We start from the raw sequence: 20877 nt of genomic DNA, 5'->3' as shown, positions 1-20877 counted from the left end.
CTGCACAGCCGTTGATAAATCTCCCTGTACCACAAATATCACAATTTAAAATTGTTTTAACTTTATCTCCCAATTCTTCAGGAATGCTGTAAATGTGAGGACAGTGAAGTCACGCTAAACTAGAGTAACAAGGTCAACAAGGTCAAGTGATGTTCATACAGTCACTTTGCATATAGTGTGGGTACCCATTTTTTATAATTCATAATAAACAAGAATCAATTCAGAAACTTAACATCATTAGGAAAAACACCTCAAGAGAATCAGTAGCACATGCAGTGCCAAAAGAAAATAAATATACCTTTTTTCTATGAAAACAACTTTTCACGTGAAGCACCAGTAATTTATTCTTCACAGTGGAAACAAAGCTCAAAAAAATGAAACAACCACAAAAAAAAATATATATATATATATCTCAAAAGCTATGATTGCTAGTCAGTGAACAAATACCTTTAAAAACACATACTGTATTATAAATAATATTTAGTTTCATTGCAACCTAGCATGTAGAATCAAAATGCTTCCTGTTTTGTATGATGCATAGTGTGAAAGTTTTTACAGGAAAAAATAAATAAATATAGACTGGTTTTAAAAATATTATTTTTATGCATATACAAATACAATGTGTTATATTTCATATATTATCAATTATGTTTAAAATTCTTCATAAATAATTTTATTACTTTTTCACCACAATTACACATAACCTGCTTTCTGTATCTCACATAGTCCTATGTCCATTCATTTGGTATATGTGTCTTAAAAACATAATAACCCAGATACTCATAGGGCTCTCATATTGTAAAGGAGTGGTAAGGGCAGCTAGATGAATTTTCTGATTATGTCGTCCTTCCCTTCTTTCCTATCAGAGGTGTTTTATCCATGAAGATTTTCCTCTCTAATCTGCATCTGATTTGCAGTGAGCCTACAAAGGACCCCTTGTCTCAGAGTTGTTTTTTTTAATTGGTGTTTTTGTGAAAAATTGTGATCCAGAGCAATATTTTGATATTTTCTTTCTTTGTAATGTCACTGACTTTAGATGGTCCCTGTTAACACTAGTAGACCCAGGGACTGCAAAAATTCTAAGCACTCAATAAAAATTATAAACTCTTGGTTTGGGGCTCATAAGAATATCAGGCCAGAAACTCTTGCTTCCCTGAAATATTTTTTCATGTATTATCATTGCAGAAATTTTTGCTAAAATTCATTTCACAAGGTGATGACTACATTTATATGAATTTCATTAAAAAAAAAAAAAATCCATAAAAAAAAAAAAACTTACCAAAATAGTGGAAATTTTGATAAACCTTTTTCCATAATGTCAGTTTACTAAACAGTGCAAATGATGCAGGACAGATTAGTAAAACCACACAATTGGTGCTGATGAGCCAACTTCCAAGCTAAATTTCAAGAGTATTTTTGCAAACTAACTCCTGTCAAGTCCCACAGTGCTCTTACTTTCCAGTTTAGTTTCGTCCAAAATGAATCCAGTTCACCCACCTCAAGACTGCTCCAGAATATAAACCATACGTACAGTCAAGGGGGACTATAAACAGGAGATTCAGTGGTACAAACTGAACAGTTAATACAGATGTACTTGTCATCTAGGGTCTATAAACCAATTTCCATCTTTGGAACTTCTGAGATTTGGTACTTCCCGACTTCAGGAAAATTGCTCTTAATCTTCCCACAACAAATGAAAGCAGAATGCAAGTTTAAAAGCAAGTTTATAGCATATCTCTTTACATTTTTTACCATACATGCAAAGGACTCAGAAACTCACCATATCTGTGTCTGAAACAGGTCCAAAACTGGTCACATAGATGTTAGTGAAGACTTCAGTAATACTATCTGATAAAAAAATAAATAAATAAAGTAATCACTTTAAATCTATAGTACTTCAAGCTCTCTATACAAAATTATGCAACATTTTGAGCAAGTTTATGCCCTTATTTATTCCACTGAACCAGAATCCTGTTGTAAATACTTGGGGTCTCTACCCCACTTAATTATACTGTGATTACAAAGAGGTGATCAGGCAAGAGTTTGTCCCACTGTGTAGTTCATTTCAATCAGACGACTATACAGCTATCAGAAACTACATACATATTTCCCATATCTCTACCAGCAAATATAATCACACTGTATTGGACTGAATGAGGTAGTACAGTTCTAAACATGTAATGCCTTTTTTGCAGAGGTATTATCTCTGTTTTTGCAGATAATTCCTATTAAAGCTTTTCTAGTTCAAGGCTGTTTTCTTCATCCTGAACAGTTTTTTTTCAAAGCCAAAGACAAGAAAGAGGTTACAAAACAATTACAGACTACACCAAACGTAACACTTGACTGTGTTCTGTATTTTAATTGGGTATTTTTTAACTGGCATGCTTTAACATAATGGTTCTTTCCCTTGATACATGATGGTCTTGAGATACTGCTGCAATACTATAAATACTGTTAAAAAAAAAAAAAAAAAAGTGCTTCCAATCATTGGAGCCAGACAGCCACGAAGTCAGAATATTAAGTATTGTACTGCAGGGAAAAATAATTGCCGAGTTTTCTGTCTTCAGTTTTCAATTAGACTCAAAACTGAATGATATTTGCTAAGAGGGATAGAACACGCAGGAAATTTCTCACAGCCATTGCCAGCTGCTGTCTGTACTCAAGACAGTCAACACGAGGAATGCCTTAAAGCCAGTTGCTGGCTGGATAAGAAATATTTGAATACAACTAGCTGCACCCAGAATTTTCCATTCCTAAAAAAAATACATGCCTGTGACATGACTGATCCTGGTATTGTATCATAATTTCTATATTTAAGCATCATTTAAAATGGATGGTTAATAGTTTTTACATTGCTAAAAGCTACCTTTTGACAAATATGTGGCACAGACAGATTTTATGTGTAATTGTACTGAGGCCAATAATCACTGCCCTCTATTGGAAGAAATCAGCAGTACTCACCCACGACTGGAGAAGCTCTACCAGCCACCAGGCAAAGGCAAGACTGTTCTATGTGTGGCTGCACAGAGAGTAGTGTATTATCAAAGGGATGTAGCCGCACCCAAAGCAGAGATGGAGGTGATACAGTGCTTTCAGTGAACTTCTGGAGCATGATGAGAGCACACTCCCCCACTTTCACTTTTAAAGAAACTTGAATTTGCTTCCTTAGACCAACACTAGAGACATATTCTTTACAATATAAGACTTGGTAAAGCCTTTCCTCCAAAAAGAGAACCTTCTTTCCAGGACTGTGATTGCTTTTCAAGCAAATAAATAAAGGCTGACTGTTACTATGTGTCGTTCAGGCACTCTGAAAGTTCAGTAAGCACATTTTCCCTGCACATCTTGAGAATCATTTATTTGTGTGACAGAGATCTCAGTAATTTATCCTGCAGCATCTACAAAAAAAAAGCAGAGTTGATTTCTGCTCCAAAGAGTTTACAAACTAATTTTAAGTCAATGGACAACAGAAAGTGCTGTGTCTGCACCATTATTAATATTCAACAAACATAAGGTATGTGTCTGGCTGAAGTTTAACACTGAAACAACAGGTACAGTTCAGAAGACTAGTGACTGCACGGTGCCTGTGGGAGACTCTCCAGAAAAAGAATTATTCTCTCCAAATGGTTACCTGGCACAGGGTGAGATGCAGTGGAGAAGTGACAAGACAGACTACTCTTCAGGGGGTAAAACAATGCTGCAGGGACTAACTGTGAAATTTGGCCTGTACTGTAATGACAACATACAATCTTAATTACAATTCTACAAAAACCCATGCTGTTACAAATATATGACTGACAATCAAGTATCCCAATGACAAAGAACCAGGGTTAATTTCAATTATACAGGTATAATCTGAGTGAACTCTGTCTGAGGCAAGAAAATCACTTGGCAAATCTGAATCTGTTTCCTTTCCCTCAACCTCCCCTCATCTTCCCTCCCCCCCCCAAAAAAAAAAAAAAAATATTGATGAAGCATGGTTCTCTTGTAACTTTACCCTAATGATAACATTTGTTTCTTTACCCTAATGATAACATTGTTTGCATCTGACATACTATTTGTCTTTACAATTTGCATGTAGTAAACTTGAAAGACATAAAATCTTCCTGTTTGCCTTGCATTTTAAGTTTTTATATTTAAAATAAATAAAAAAAATAAATCCTATATCCAATCACATTATTTCTCTTTCTGGATACTTCTGGATCAATCCTGCCATCAGAAATGAGCAGAAGAGCTAAAGACAAATTGACTGAAATTGTTGAATTGTTATTACAACAGTCTGTAGATTCCTCCTGTTGGTGTGCATTAACCACTTCAAATCAGGGATCCTAATTATCCTTGAGTCAAGGACCAAGACTGAGGGAGAGGAGAAGGAACGGATGGGGGAAAGAAGAGGCATGCTATCCAGAGATTCTCAGCTGTAAGAGCTTCATTTTAGGTCATCATAATTAAGACAAGTATTTCAATGCATATAAAAAGTACTGGGGCAAATTCATCCCTGATAGCCTCAGGAATGAGAATGAATACAAATTAATCATAACCATTATTTTCTGTCTGCTAAAACTGCCTGTAAGCCATCATAGCTCTAGGTAGTGGCGACAGCAATAAGTTTTAACGCAACCAGTTGCTTTTCCCTGAAGTGAGGGCTCATCCTAACTGCAGGCACTCCACAAGGCTGCTTCTCCTCAGGCGAAAGTCACATTGGAGCTGAGAATGAAGGGAGTGAGCAGAACATCTTGAAACAGGGTATGAAGAGAACAAGAAAAGCTGGATAATTACAACATATGAGAAGACTGAGGGAAAAGGAAGGATAAACAAAAACAGAGAAAAAGAAGATACAAAAAAAAAAAAAAGACTGAAGAACAGAAAAGAGGAACTGGCAGATTCTTTTCTGTCTCCTCTCAACATTCTGCATATTTTATATTTCAATTCATATCCTACATAAAAAGAAAATGGTCCTTAAGAAGCATAAATGTAATAAATCTTGAATTATTCCCATTATAATCTGTTAATATTAGCAGACTGAGCCTTGTGCCTCTTCATTTATTAGTTTACTTACTGTTACAACAAAGATTCATCTGAATTACAAATTTGAATGCAGTATTTCGTAATCATTATCGATGTAGAAGAAAAGAGGATCCTTTTTTGCAACAAATATTCTAGTTTTCACTTTGAAAGACTATATGTTTTTCAAATAAAATCTGAATTAGAGCATATCATTTTGTCCCACTAGTAACTTACTGAAAACAATTCAGAGAAAAAAGGACAGTTTCAGACTTTCTGATGAGAATTCGTCCAGCAGGCACCACAGCTACAGGCTTTATATAACTCACATTCTGTTAAGAACAGCACTAGTTATCTCAGTCCCTCTTAAATCACTGGAGATTCAAACAGTTCTGTATCATAAGTACTTCTGCAAAAGCCAAAGGAATGTACTCAGCTAATAAATGTTCAATGCAACATGCATTTGTGTACATATCTACAGTTTATTTTTGTGAGAAAAAAATAAGGTCAAGGTTTTTCCAGTATCATTATAAAGTTTGTTTCTTAAATTGGTATGTCAACACCTCACTGAAAGGCCTGATTTTTGAAAGTGCTTAAATCAATGGAAGCCTAGTGCTTTTGAAAAAGTCCAGTTTTTAAAGAACTGTTTACTGGAAGGAGTGGTGGCTAACATTTATACTTATGATCTCTTAAGTTGTTCTGAATCATTTCCTTTGAAGGTTGAATGATGAACCAGGAACGGGAAAGGGTAAAAATGTAGTTTTCACTTCTGATGCTCCCATTAAGGGGAAAAAAAATCTCAGGTATCGAATATGATATATAGATGCCACCATTACATAGACTGCCCTGAAATTCAGCAAATATAGCTCAGCTAAAATAACTATTTTTTATTTATTTTTTTTTTAATAAAAGCAGTCATAGCTGTTAGAAGATAATACACAGCCTTATCTGACTTAGCTTAGGCTAATTTCTCAAGACAGAAGCCAAAAGTAGCTGAAAAGAAATGGACAGTTAAGAATAAAGAGAAGAAGAAACACCCATACTAAAAAAACAAACAATCAAAAAAAAAAAAAAAAAAACAACACACACAGTAAATGCAAGAACTGTTAAGATCATGTTTCAGATGATGATGATTCTCAAACACTGGTTTCTTCTGATTTCCTTTCCTTATTTGATCTGTCATACTATCAATAGTGAAAAAAAATAATCAATAAATTTAAAAAAGCATTAAATACACCAAACTGCAGAAGACTTATAGATCATATGTATCCTTAGCTGGAAGGTTTATTGTGTGTTTGAATGACATTTAGGATTTTATAAACATTGATTATAATAACCTCTCTCTGAAGACAACAATTCTACTATCTGCGTTTTTCCATACTAGGGAAGCTGAAGCAGAAGGATTAAGCAAAGTATAAATAACACGAAATATAGGTGTTTGCCGAATCTGTATTTAGCTGTCCAACATTAAATATCCACATTGAAAAATGTGCACTGACTTGTCATAAATTGTAAAAGGAGTTCAGAGCCTAGCTGGAGTTGGTATCAGTACCTTTGTCCACTTCACTGCACCAGCTCTCCTGTTCTTGAGATGCCCTCTCTGGTGGTATGATATACTACCAATGTGTTCCTTAGCAGAAGAGCTGGCTCAGCTGAAGTAAACTACTTGGTAGAGTATTTGCAGTGTCTGAAATGTAAATCAATCACAAGTTGAGTAATGCAGATGGTCAGAAAAGTCATATGAAAAGGTTCCTCATCAACATTTACTAGTTGTCAAAAGCAGAAATTTCCACAGTCAATTCAATTTTGAATGAGATCCTTTGGAACACCACTTACCAGGCAGTTTTCAAAACCTTTCTGCTTTCTTTCAAATGTCCTTTCTCATACTTTGAGGCAGAATTTTCTTAAAACAATTTTTCTAAGTGTTTATCAAATTTGAGAATATTTTTTTTCCTCAATTCTTCTCTCCTTACATCATGATAATCTACAAGCCTTTCTTCACAGAGAGTAGAACCAAAACATGAATGGCTGGTTCTAGGTACATCTAAAATCAAAGAAGAAAGAAGTGTGCTCATCTTGAATTGTTTGGAGTGAACTTTCAGCAAAGTTCTAGATGTCCTGTTGCAAAAAAAAAAAATGTCTACATTATCCATTTGTATGAAAGGACTATCTTCACATGAAAACAGGCTAGTGGATTGGGTTGGAATTTTTATGTATTCAAACTTTTAGTCATAGAACTAAAACTGTAGGTTCAGGGTTTGGACAGCTAAAATAAAAGCCAATCTGCTTGAAGTAATACAAAACCATCAAAAATACTTCTTGGTGGGACAGAGCTTTTAAAGTATATATATATATATATGCAGTTCTAATGCATGGCATGAAACAATTTCTCTTTCTCTTAAAAACATTATTTTAAATGTAGAGTAAATAGTACCCAGGAGAACACTGCAAGACTGTAATTGAAGGGCTGCTACAGCATGCATAAAAATGTGAAAATGAAATACTGTTCTTTAATTATGTCAACAAAAAATAAAAAAAGGAGATGGAGTGCTGTGGGAGATTCAGTGGAGGATTTCTGAGTTTTTGTGGAAATGTTGTCAAAAGCTTGATGTTAGTTTAATTATTTTGCTATTAAAAATTATTTAACTGGAATTGACATTGTTCTGACATTGTTATATGGTCTCCAAGGACATGCTTGGCAGTGTTGCCCAAAGGCTTTGAAATTGTCATTCGTAATACAAGTCAGGAATTGCACAGGTGAAACAGCCAGGGTCTTAATCCATCAAACACTGTTTGAACTCAACATGCTGCCCTTATCTGACAAGCTCTTTAGTGTGTCTGTTGACAGCTCAAGTCACTCTCTGGCTGGAATAGAATGAAGGGTCAAAGAAGGTCAAGCAATGTGGAGTCGTGAGAGCAGTAAAATCCATAGGAATGCAGATATTTCAGAATACTCTTCTGCCAGTTCTTGTTTATATTTTGTTCTGGCGCTTTATATGACAGTTTTATCTAGCCAACTACTTATCATCTCCATTCATTATCCACTGTTAACTTAGAACAGTTTCAAAGCTTCATGGACATATACAAATACAGTTCCAATTTGTAAACTCAAGTGGGCTTTGCAGAGGAAGCAACTTCACTTCTCTCCTTGACATGAGTACTTCACTTCCAATAGCTTTACTCTATCCTTGATCTACTGGCAAGACAATTTCTTAATATATGGAAACTCCTCTTTCAAATCTCCATCTTTAACAAAGTGTATGTAGAGTGCTTACCAGTACGACTTAACAATATCTGGAAGAGTGACTGTTAAGTTACTCTCTTTGTTCTCTTTGGTATAAATGAAAACAGAATCAGGCCCTGTATTTTATTTCTTGTGGTGTTAACCAAAACAAGAATATGCTCTCTGCTACTTTTGTGGCAAAACAGTGGTTTGTTTGAACACTATCTGTAGCAGTTTAACAGTATAAAGGATAATCTGACGGTAGCCTAGAAAAGGACAGAGGTTTATGCTCCAGACAGACGCTTTGGGCAGTGGGGAGGGAGCAAAAATCTACTACACCCAGTAAGAGATGCCTTTTCTTCAAGAGATCGTTGAAGTTTTATTCATATATAATCCACCTGTGTTATGGATTAAAGAACTCCATCCTCTCAATCACTTAGTAGGACATTAGTGGGAAATCTGAAGAAAGAAAAACATATACTGAAGACATACTGGAAAGAGACAGGAACTGACAGCCAGTAAGCCAACAGACACTGACTTCCCACTGAAGAGCTTTTATCAACAGACATTATATCATACACTAACTACACAGCTACATGTAAAGACTTTCAGAGACCCTACAATGGCCTACACAGAACTCATAAAGTTGGACAACCCATAAAAACAATGCAGCACCCTTGAAATAAATACCATCGTGTCATTCAGACTAACTGAATTCCTGGTCCTGAGTGGGAGCCCATCTTTGACTTGGAATTTTTCTTATACAAAGTAATACTTAGGATTCTGAAATTGAACACAACAGGTCTGACATAGAAGAAAAATATAAACTCTAGGGGAGACTTACTGTAATACAGATCTTCAATTAAAAGTAGGTGTATTTTTAGAGATGAGTATCTTTAGAGACATATATACATTACCCTGGCTAAAACCATTTAACTTAAATGTCAGCATACTTTTATTCTGAAGAAAAATGTATGACTTCGTATAACATTTTTCTGGTATGTTTTTAACTCACGTCTTTTTTAGGTATACATGTAGGTTACCCACAAAATGTGCACAGAATGAAATGTAGGCATATCTGCAATTCACATAATGAGATATTTTCTCCACAGTCAGATAATTACTGGGATTTGTCCTGCATGTAAGTTTCCTGGTGCAAACTGTAAAAGCACTGTTTCCACCTAGAAAAATAAAAATCAGAAGTTCTCTCTGAGCTGATACATTTACACATTACATAGACAACTCACACATGCATATGAGAGATTTGGGCTTTAACTGTCACTCAAAAAGAAGAAAAGAACATAGATCACATACACAAATGTTATCCTTACTAATTTCTCTTCTGTCTCTACCAATAGAACTTTAATTTACAAATCTCATTGCTTCAAGAAGCAAAATTAAATATATTTCCAAAGGGATCTATAAATGAAAAGCTTAGATCCAAGTGATATTTGAGACACAACTTTAACTTTATTGTGGGCTTCCTACTCAAGTTTAAGAAAGTCACTGAAGGGTAGGGCTAACAACAGACCTTGGTCCCCAATTATCCTTTTAAGTACATTGGACAAGCTCCGCAAAGCTGTTTAAACTTTGAGTTTCCACTGAAATCAATAAAATTTAATCTGAATGTCTCAGTGGTCCAGATCATAATGACTAAATTTTGCACTTATATTTGTTCAAAACCCCCATAGTCCCAAACTCCTGTCCAACATCGTCAGTATCTAAAATTCCCTGGCTGTTTATATTTCCACCTTGAGGCAAAAATATCCTGATGCTGCCAAGCAGCCTAAGGAACTGGCTCTCAACCAAGTCCCATTGAGTTCCTCAAACCATATATATTATTACAAATTTACTGGGCCAGAAAGACACTTAGAAAGAAAGCAAGAAAACAAGAAAGAGACTGATTCCACAGCCTAGCAGTACTCGTGGGATGTAGCAGACAGAAACTGAGTGTCTGCTCAATATCTAATTGTCTATACAAAGCAAAACAATTCCTTTCAAAGACTGAGGAAACATGCCCTATGTTAGAAAATTCACCTTTATGGCCAAGACAGACCCTGATAGACAGTAACTGAATTCATGTCTCTGCTTTACATCACTACAAGCACATGACAAAGGATGCTCTCTCTCCCCAGTTTTCATCATCCCAAGCTATTAGCTCATCTCACAGCTCTGTTTTCAGGAGATGAGGAATAGCATGAGCTCTAGAGGAGGCACAACAATGTGAACAGAAAAAAGTAGAGATTGGTAGCATTTTCCAACCCAAACCTTGATTTTTCACCTGTGTTGGCAAGAAAGAGCTTCGGCTGCATGCCTCTCTTCAGCACTTTTAATTGCTTATCTTGACAGATCCACACTGAGTTTATTGGCTTTTAAGCTGTTTTTACAGACAGTTAAGGGTATGTCCACATCATTTCCAAGGTGTGACAACATGTCTAGCTTTACCTATGTTCCACAAAGGAAACCTGAATGAAGTAATTAATTCCACTGTACGTGTGGTCCATAAAAGCTAGGCATTGCCAAATCTAAGTCTATATGGGGCAAATTGGCCAAAGACTGTGAATGGCTTTACAGTCCAGCACTAAACAATATAGGTCTCACTCTGTGCTCTGATACATGAAACGTCCCCACTGGAAGGGACAACTCTCCCAGAGCAACCAAAAAGCCCTATGTCTAGTTAACACAGTTGGAATGTAGGAGAGGTGGATTCAGATAAATTTTCCGAATCAGGTAAAAAATAAATAAGATGTTTAAGCGAGAATGTACTGCATTCCCAATGAGAAGGCTATTGTACTGTCTGGCGCAACCCATGTCACATCAGGCCAGCCAATGAAAGTGTCTAGCTTGAATCCTGCTGCTACTTAAGCACAAGAGAGGGCTTGAAGCAAAACAGAAGTGCAAAAACTAGATACTGTTGGCCACTATTGTTGGACTTCACAGACATTTGGCACCTCAAGCAACATTTTTACAATCTCAGAGGTATGAACTGCCAAGTGATTAAAATAGCAATTAATTACCTAGACATATTTCTGGATTTTTTCCCAATTCTTTAAAGAGAGTATTCCTATAATTTCCAAGTTCAATGTAAAGACATTATCATAACCTGGATGTTTTGGCTGTATAAATATTTGCAGCCAATGAGCATTTATAAGCAGTAGTCTTGACGATGTAACGATTGAGAAAGTGAGAAACAAAATGCTGAAAACAGGAATACAAAGAATTTAGATTGCAAAGGGCAATCTAAACACATGGATAATATGAAATCTGTTCCTGTAAATCCAGACTACTTCAAAATCCACTAAAATTAAATTTGTTTCCTTTTCACTACATCCTCACCCACAATTAAAGGAGGCAAAAAGAATGAAAAATAATCCAGCTCTAAAATAAATTATAATAATAATTTTTAAAAAAAAGAGAGACTTTTTTAGTTGGAGTTACATAAAAGTTCAATAGAAACATGAAAGTGAAAATATAGTGGAGCTTGGCTGGAATAAATGTGGTCTTACTGAGATGGGTACTTGAAAAGCTGGAGTAAAAGAAACAGCCTGACACACCAGACATTTGACAGTAAATCAAAACTACGTGGCATTTAAGTGAAAAATAAAACATTTTAGAAACTTAGATTTTAGAAACATTGTAAAGCTTTTCTTTCTTTTTTAAAATGTTTGAATTTGATGAGCTTTATATTTACAGTCATGGGACATCCTGTCAAACTCTTCTAGGCTGATTTCAGGTTTAATGTCTGTACTTTATTCCAAGTCACAGTATTTACAAATCATCACATTTGATGCACTCGCACTGCCAGCCCCCTCTGTACTCCAAAACACATCTCGCGATAAAAGTATATAATTTTAAAACAGCAGCATCTTTACATTCTCTTTACAGTCATGAAGTGTCTGAGTCTGAAATTTTTCAGACATGCCTTTACTGTTTCTCATCTCCTGTAATACAGGCCCAGGCATTATTCTAACCAAAATCACTCAGCCTAGATTTTCTGAAGGTTGTATTTCAGGAACCACTTCGTCTTATGCTGATAACAGCATGTCAATTTTACAGTGAAAGTACAAGTTTTGAGAGGTGGCTCTCCTTCAGAACCTTTCAACAAAAGCAAATTCTCATAATTTCCTGAAATAGCATGAGAGATCCCTGCACCAAGGAGATGTGAGATAGCCACAGAACTCGAGTGACACACTGGAGTGACCAAAGAATTTTGATAATACATACAAAATTGCACCCTTTGGCTACACACCGTTTTCCTAAACTAAAACAGACACTGCCCCAAGCGCTTATTATCCTTATTAATTACATAATGAATATTTGAATGGCATGCCACTAACATCAGTGAAAAAGGCCTTCCATGATGATTTCAGGCTTCAGAGGAAGCCTCTGGAGAGTATCTCTGTCATCAGCTACATCACTGATCTGGATCAGTTCCACTCAGTTCCACTGAGCTGGAACCCTGAAGCTGAAAGAAAGTGGGATGAAGCTCTGCAAACAAAACCTGTCTAATCTGTGGCAAACACTCATTGTCATCAGCTATCAGCATCTTCCCAAGGCTTGCTGCTATCAGAGCGAGGTATGAAATTCACATGTTCTTAAGTCCCAGAGGCTGAAGGAGTTCCTCTGGGGATCAAAAGAGTTAAGAAGAATTGAAAATTATGATTCTATCACATCCAATTACAGTAACTACAGGGTTACTAAACATATATACTATACAGTCATTAAAAATGGAGCTACAATTCTTTTTTCATTTGCTAGATCTGCACTTTTCATCCAAGCTTGAGAGGAATCAATAATAGTAAAAGGTACTGCCTTTATTTAACAAAGCTGTATATTAGTAGGCACTCAATGATTTTTTATTTTTATTTTTATTTTTTGGGAACAGGAGCCTCAAATATCTATTTTAATAGGTAATACTGTCTAAAATACTATAATCATGTTCCAGAAGATTGTGATACAGTTAAAAAAAATAGGCACTATGCTGATCCATCTATCAACCAGTCAGCAGATCCTATTTTAAGCCAGCTGAAATAACTATAAAGTACTGGAGATTCATGTTTACCTACATTATTCTAATGTATCAAAAAAGTTAGTGTTGATTTACTAAAATCAGCTGAATGTAGCTTGTATGTTAATACCCCAAAATACCCAGAGTGCATGAGAACAGACAAGCATTCTCTACACTTTCCTAATCCCTGCAATTGCTGATATGAAGGGAAAGGAGAAACAGAGGTATGGGCTTTGAGACACAACACTAATCAGACTGGCTGCTGAGATGCCTTCTTTTATTCTTAACATATTTTGTTTAGCAGGACAACCCATGGGATGACCACAGATAATAAGCTTCTTGCTAAACAGGACAAACAATGAGTTCCTGGTTTAACCCAACAGAGATTCATATTAATACTTAAATCAAACAAGTAATCCCCAAATGAGTTAAAAATATGGACAGTTATGGGGACAATCTTTTCTTTCTTTTTTTTTTTTTTTTAAATCCCACTTCAACATGTTACAGACTTGTCAGTTATTATTCTGTTATCCAGTTAATAATAAAAATGGTCTTACATTAAGGCTGTGTAATGTGCCTACAAGAAGAGTATTGAAGGACTCAAAAGTACCACGGCTGAGTCTCCAAGGTACTTTACAGATAGCAGTGTTTCCCAGAATCTCCTCTAAAGCATACTCCCAGAGTACTCCCAGAACTTGGATAAAGCAGGCTCCAATTTGTCTTTTATGGTTGCTCAGACAAAAGAATTCCTGTCTGGCTGTCCACGGGACTTTCAGAACCTGTTCAAGCTTCTATATATGGACAGGTGTATATATACGGGACAAGATTTTCCTTTAATATTAAATTAACAGTTTTGTACAGGCAGAAAATACAAAATGATTGGCTACATAAAACAGCATAATTATTTTTTTTAAATGATGGCAACATGAGTTTAATTAGAATCAGTGAAGTCCCAATTTCTTAATGTACATATTCTCCTAAGCAGATACTTTGGCTTTCTAAGAATGCAGACAGCATTTTCCACAGAATATTATCTTAAAACATTTATTTAATTTAGAATTAGCCTGTTATGGAGTAGCAAACAAGATTATCTGTTCATTTTTCTTATGGTTAACTGAAGACAAAATGCCTGGCAACAACAATATAGAATTCTCTAACTTCTTTAACACCCCACAGACTGGAAGGTATTACCATTCCCTTATCTCAAACAACAGGCATTTATATTTCTCCCTCTCATCTTTATTTAATTATTAAATTTTCCAGTAGGAAAACTGTTGTTCAGAAACTACATGAGGCAATGCAGTACCAAGTTCACATTTAAAGATCTAGTATAAAGAAGTTAATGGTTTGTTACTCAGTTAACACTGGGGACACTGACAAAGATACCCAGTGAAATACCATGGCATACCCTCAGGACTACAGAGGGTTTTTATCAACACAGCACTTAATGTAAGGCTCAAACTTCTGCTTTTTCTCATTTATATACTCCACACTACTGTTGCTCCTCAACTTCTCATGCAAAGGGACTTTTTTTCCTTATTCTTCGATTCATTGCGGAAAAATATTAGTGACTTCAAATAATGAGAATGAAAAGGCATCCACAGCAGCTCTTAGATCGTCAGTGAGGAAATCTATAACATTAGGCAGATGTATTCAGGGCAGGGATTGTCCCTCCAGCCCACACCTAAATTCTCAAAGACAAAAATCCTTTCTCCTCCTGCTCTCTGGTGTTGTGCTGAAAGTCTCGCACACTAGAGGGAATGGAAAGGGATGGCACTAATCACTCCCAATCATCTCACAGAAGTGGTCTGAAGAATCTGTTATTTCATGACAACTAAAAATGAATGCAAGAAAGAAAAATCAGGGAATGTGTAGGAAGAGAATTACCTCTCCTGAATGAGAGAATTAGTGCCGAGCAATGGAAACCAACAAAGAGATGAAGCATTCCTAATGACAGAGCAATCTTTCAGTCATTCATTGTTTTTCTGCCATTCAGGTATTTAAGGGATCAGGATGATGTCATTTTTGAAATTAAAACAAAAACCATGATAAATACAAATTAGTAACTCCAGAAAACTACATTCACATGAAAGATCCCAAATGCAAGAAACCTTTGTAAACTTCGATAAAAAAGTTTGTCAAAAAAAAAAAAAAATAAATAAAAATAAAAATAAAAAGAGCATTTAGAAGCCATCTTTTCATCCAGCTGAAATACATTTTTTGCATAAACCTCTCCATTCAAGTCAAATCGGTGTTAGAAGTTATAGGACCTGTAAAACAGTACAGTATTTGGACTTGAAGACATGGATTTGTTCCATCACTGGATGATCAAGTTGGATCATACTTCCCAGTTATTTCACCCTAGTGTATCTTTAGTACTTACTCAAATGGAAAGATTACCTCTTTTGCAAAGTAGTACAAGTTCTCCAACACACTTTCATTGTATTTCTGAGAGCCATGATGAACATATAATGGACATGTATATTTTATAGCATACATCAGTTTTTAACCAATAATTATTGAACTATATTTTAGAACATAATTATAGTCAGTGGTCCACTGCACTGAATTTGTATTGCAATCAATTCTAATAGCCTTATCATTACAATATTATGAGATACATAACAAAGTTTGGACAAAACATAGAGTAACCAGACTGAACATGGGGCATCCACATCTTTTCCTGCACAAGTTGCAGATCATGACTTTTGATGCAAGATTTCTACTGGTTCAACAAGAAATGCATGCACAGAACCACATACGAATGTACTGACAGGCAAATTAATGTAATTTGGTCAGATGTAAGTAAATTCAATCTCTGATGGCAGCTACACAACTTTACTAAAATGTTTTGTGTCCTTTGAGGTGCATAATAATCCCAAGCAAGAGAGAGATTGATTTACACTTTTTTTCATGGGGTTACCTGCTCTGATTATTAAATAGCTCTCAACTATGGCAAGGAATCAAGGAATTTAAATCAATAATTATTTGCTACAAAGTAATCATATAAATGGTTCCCAAATAGAAAAAAAAAAACTTCCAGAAGGCCAGCAGAATCATACTATCCTAAAGTAAAGACAATTTCATAAAAATAGTGCTCATGTATTTTGAATTAAAAAGCAAACTGCTATTAGGATGACAGTGGTAAATAAAAATTCCTTCAGCTTGTGATTAATTTAATTCATGTATTAACCTGAAAAAAAACAGACATTAAAATGTGTTTAAAGATTACCCTTGACATATTCAAGTACCTTAATTCTTATAATCAGTATTTATTAGACTTTTGACAATATTAACTCAAAATCTTCTACCAATATTTTAATTTAGCAAGCTGTCTAATTATACAGCAACATAAAACTTTGTCTGATATACCTTCTATAGCTGTTTTTGAGACAGATGACTCATAATTGAAAAACATTTATATAGGAAATTATGCACATCCTCTAATGGTAAAACTGATTTTTTTTATTCCACTTCCAAGCTTACAGTGGGTATTTGGAAAAAAAAAAAAAAAAAATCAGCTGTCTTAATCTGCCAGTTTTTTTAAAAGCAGCCAATTGCCATTTTATCTCTCTAATTCAAGAAATATTGAAAACAAAACAAAACAAAACAAACAAACAAAAAAACAACAACAAAGCAGTCTTAATGTACAGGCAATTAAAATGTCCTACATGATCCTTGTTGATGACATAACTTTTTACATGCTACTAATTCTAGAAATTGAATACACTAGTTTGTGCATTGAAAAGATTATTTAAAATGGTCATGAAATTGTGACTCTAAAAGAAAACAGAAGCATAATAGGTGGATAGGAATATTGCCAGAAGCAACAGATCTATCACAGGCCACTAAATAACACCAACAAAAATGTACCAGCACAAAAGGAGGGCCACACAATCTGTGAGTAGAGAAGGATCTTTATTTTCTATTTAGCAAGGAAGCTGCCTTTGCCTCATTCTCAACCTCCTCAATCAGGTTTCATTAGATATGAAATCTTTCAGGAAGCTGGATGTAAGCAACCATATCTGGGAGGAGGCTAAGTCAAGTCTGAGTTTCACACCACAAAAAAATCCAAAATTAGACGACTGCTTCTGTACAGCGTATCAGGCCTGGATCTGGGTAAAACTGTGTTTAGATGGATTGAAATAAATTGATGGAATTTTGATAAAGAAGAGAGGTATTTTCTAGAAGAATGCATGAAATGGAGTCCTGGGACTGTGAGGTAGATATATTCCCAGTTTGATATTCAGAAGAATAGAGGGGCAAATATGAAGAAAAAATATAGAGAGAGAGAGAGATAAAGAAGGAAAAAGGCAGATCTCCCTCAGGAAAACATTTGAGAAGAGCAAAGTTTAGCATGTTCCTCGGTGTTCTGTGAGGAAGTGCCAGGCTTCAGAATGCACAGACAGCACTGTAAAACTTTTCAGTTCCCCATACGCTGCCTATCTAATAATGACAAAGTATACTGGGAATGTCTGATGAAATACAGTACCTCTCCTCAGAGATACTTTTTCCCATATTTAAAAATCTTCAGGAATCTAGATTATGGTGATGGTGGGAAAAAGATGGCTACAGTCATTTTTAGACTATTAGTCAAGTCTCAGTTTCTGCTGAATGTTGAGTAATTCAAGACAAAGACCATAAGAAGGATATGTCCTCTGTATTTCTCCCGACCTTTTCTGTTTAATCCAAATCTTCTACTCTGAATAATAAATGCAGAAGCCGTACAACACTGTGCATCCTACTGTCCATAGGCAGTTTCAGCGCTTGATCGACACACATACTTTTATTCAGCTGTCTTCCAGAACTGATGTTCTAAAATTCATTTTTTCACAGTTGCCAATTAAGATGGAAAGCTTCAGACATTATTTCAATGTCTTGCTGTCTTGAAGTCACTGAATCTTAGAATAATACAGTTTAGAAAGGACCTCTCTAAGGTCCAAGGCAGACCCAAATCTGAAGACAGATCAGGTTGTCCAGGTCGTATTTTGTCTTTTTTTTTTTTTTTTTTTAATCTGTGTCTCTAAAGATGGGAGATTCTAACACTTCTCTGAGCAACCTCTGTGTTGCTCACTTCTCTGTGACTATGTAGAAAATCACTATCATTGGCCTAATAGTTATAACCTAAAGCAAAAGAGAAATCACATTTCTTCTCTCTTTTATTATGGCTCATAAAAAGATAATATTGTTACCTTGTTTTCAACCACAAACAGGCCTAGTATGGAGAAGAAGCCTGTTACATTATGCAGAATATAAACATGTAGTAAAAAGCTCATGGCAGCTGAGGTGCTAAAACACAGGAAATATAATTAAATATATATTTGCCATTAGATGCTGCAAGAACTAAGTTTTTTTAAAAAAAAAAAATTAACTTTTTATATGCAAAGAAGCTGAAAGAGTTCTGATGTCTACTTAAGTTGCCATTGAAAATAAAATGTCAACTTTTGCTAATGAACTGGCTTGAAATAAATAGTTACGCACAACTGTTTGCTTAAAGATTGGTCACTGTTGCATGTCCAAAAACATAAACAAAACAGTGATGTTGACTCACATACTGCGTGATGTAACTATCATTTTTTCTTAAATTCAGCATATTCATAAGGTCCATTTTGCTAACTCTCTGAAGGGTAGAGTTACTCCAAATATTGTCAGTGTCCTACATACGCTGTGTGAATTTTTATTTTAGATCAATGCTTTTATTAGCCGCTGGTTCTTCACCGAAACTTTTAAACCTTTAGGTGTTTATACAGTTGAATAGTTGAATATGAGATCTCAACAGCTTCCTTCTTACATTCTTCAATTGGCACTCTATTTTGGTATACCTTATTAAAGAAAAGATTTGACCTGTAACTTTCGGTATGCCTACTATACAAAGAATATACAAAGTGGAATACTCCAAGGCTACATCATACCAATAAGCATTCCTGATACTTCCTGATACTGTTTGTAAGTACACCCATTAGTGTAAGCCAGAATACTATTAATTTTGTATTATGAAATGGGTCTTTATTGCTACAGAATAACTAATGTGGGTTTTGTTTTTTTGTTTGTTTGTTTGTTTGTTTAATTGTGAGCAATATACACATTGCTTTCTACATCTTAAATTCACTCTATGCCTGGATAAAATCCACTGATAAAATCCATGAAATTCATTAAAATCCAGTAAACATATCCTGGATGAATTTCTAATATACTTAAGTATTTCTGAAAATGTTTCCGAGAGAGTCAATTACACAATACTTATACTTCTAATATAAGTACATATGTGGTATCATTTCATAAGAGTAATAAGAGTAATAAGAAATGCAGTCCTTTGGTCCTTGTCTATCAAAACCAGTCAACCTGAGTGAAAAATAAATCTGTATTTCAGATAGCAAACTGATTGCAAGATTTATATAACATGGTAAAAGGTCTTACAGGGAAGCAACCAACACTAGAACACCTCAGAGACCAGCAAGGCCACTGGATTGCAACAGTTTCACAATAACCTAGTATTCTAGGTATGTATTACTTAAATATCATTGAAAGAAAAAAAAAAATGTAACATTTGTCTTAGCCCATCAAAACTGTCTGAAAAGCTAAACAATCCTGTCAATCTGATTTACAATGAGCTACAATGAACCCCACAGAAATTTGAAGATAATGCAGTATCTTCTTCCACAAATTAATATCCTTAATAAAGTCTTGGTTTCATCAGCAGTATTTATAAGCAAATGCTGATACTTTTCCAGGAAAAAGTGAAAAAAAAAAGATATAGAATATACATGTTCAGTGAACTGGGTGATCTTTTCAGACAAGTTTCTTTTATAGGCATATAAACTTTACAGCAAAGTAGCCAGATTTTTGGTAAAGGTTGTGAAGCATAACATTTTGTCACTTTGTGCTGTGCAACACTTTCCATAATTGCAATACTTTTCACAGTTGTAACGATTTTATTTTCACATCTTCACTGTTGTTTTATCCACAGACTTTCACCTTGAGAAAAAAAAAAGCTCCTCAGCCAGTATACTATTCCGTAACATTTTCACTGGTTTGCTCTTCAGTGGCACAAGAGTTTCTGAGGGTTTTTTATCCTTCCAGTCCCATAGTGATTTATTCCCTAGACTATTAGATTATTATTATTATTATTATTATTATTATTATTATTATTAGCAAGTCTAACGTAAATTAATCTGAGTGTCTCACTGACTCCTCTGAATGAACTATTAGGACCTAATTAACATTATGTTAATAACTAACACTATGACCAGATTCCATGTGAACCTTAAGGAAAAGCATACAGTATTTATTCCTTTGCAACCCAGAATAACTACATACATAGTGGGCTTTCAGAAAATGCAGCTGCTGCTCTGAACTGCTGTGCACTACATCCAGGCAGAGGCATTACCTTCTCCAAAAGATGAAACTGAAGCAAAGGAGCACTAAAGTAGTAACCAGACTGAGCAAGGGAACAGACTGAGCACATGTTCCTTTAGAAACAATAGTGAAACTTTCCTTTAAGATCAGTAGTGATAGCTTCCCTGGAGTGTTCTGCAACAAAAAGAGTCCAAGGACCTTCTTTTAAGGTGCTCTGTATGTGTATCAAGCACAATGAGGCTACCAAAAACAGCTACTGATGTTTCTGAAGCTGATCAAAAACTCT

General features: G+C 35.1%; 1 protein-coding gene across 1 annotated transcript in view; it reads right to left on the bottom strand.

Moving 5' to 3' along the window:
* The window catches only part of GABRA2 (gamma-aminobutyric acid type A receptor subunit alpha2), a 61048-nt gene that overhangs the window by 32414 nt on the left and 7757 nt on the right, over nt 1-20877 (bottom strand). The window contains 1 exon segment of the mRNA XM_032187122.1: nt 1781-1848. Coding sequence (XP_032043013.1) covers nt 1781-1848 — 68 coding nt within the window.

The sequence above is a fragment of the Aythya fuligula genome, chromosome 4, assembly GCF_009819795.1.
Source record: "Aythya fuligula isolate bAytFul2 chromosome 4, bAytFul2.pri, whole genome shotgun sequence".
Lineage (NCBI taxonomy): Eukaryota > Metazoa > Chordata > Aves > Anseriformes > Anatidae > Aythya > Aythya fuligula.
This window is presented reverse-complemented; position numbering and strand designations above follow the sequence as displayed.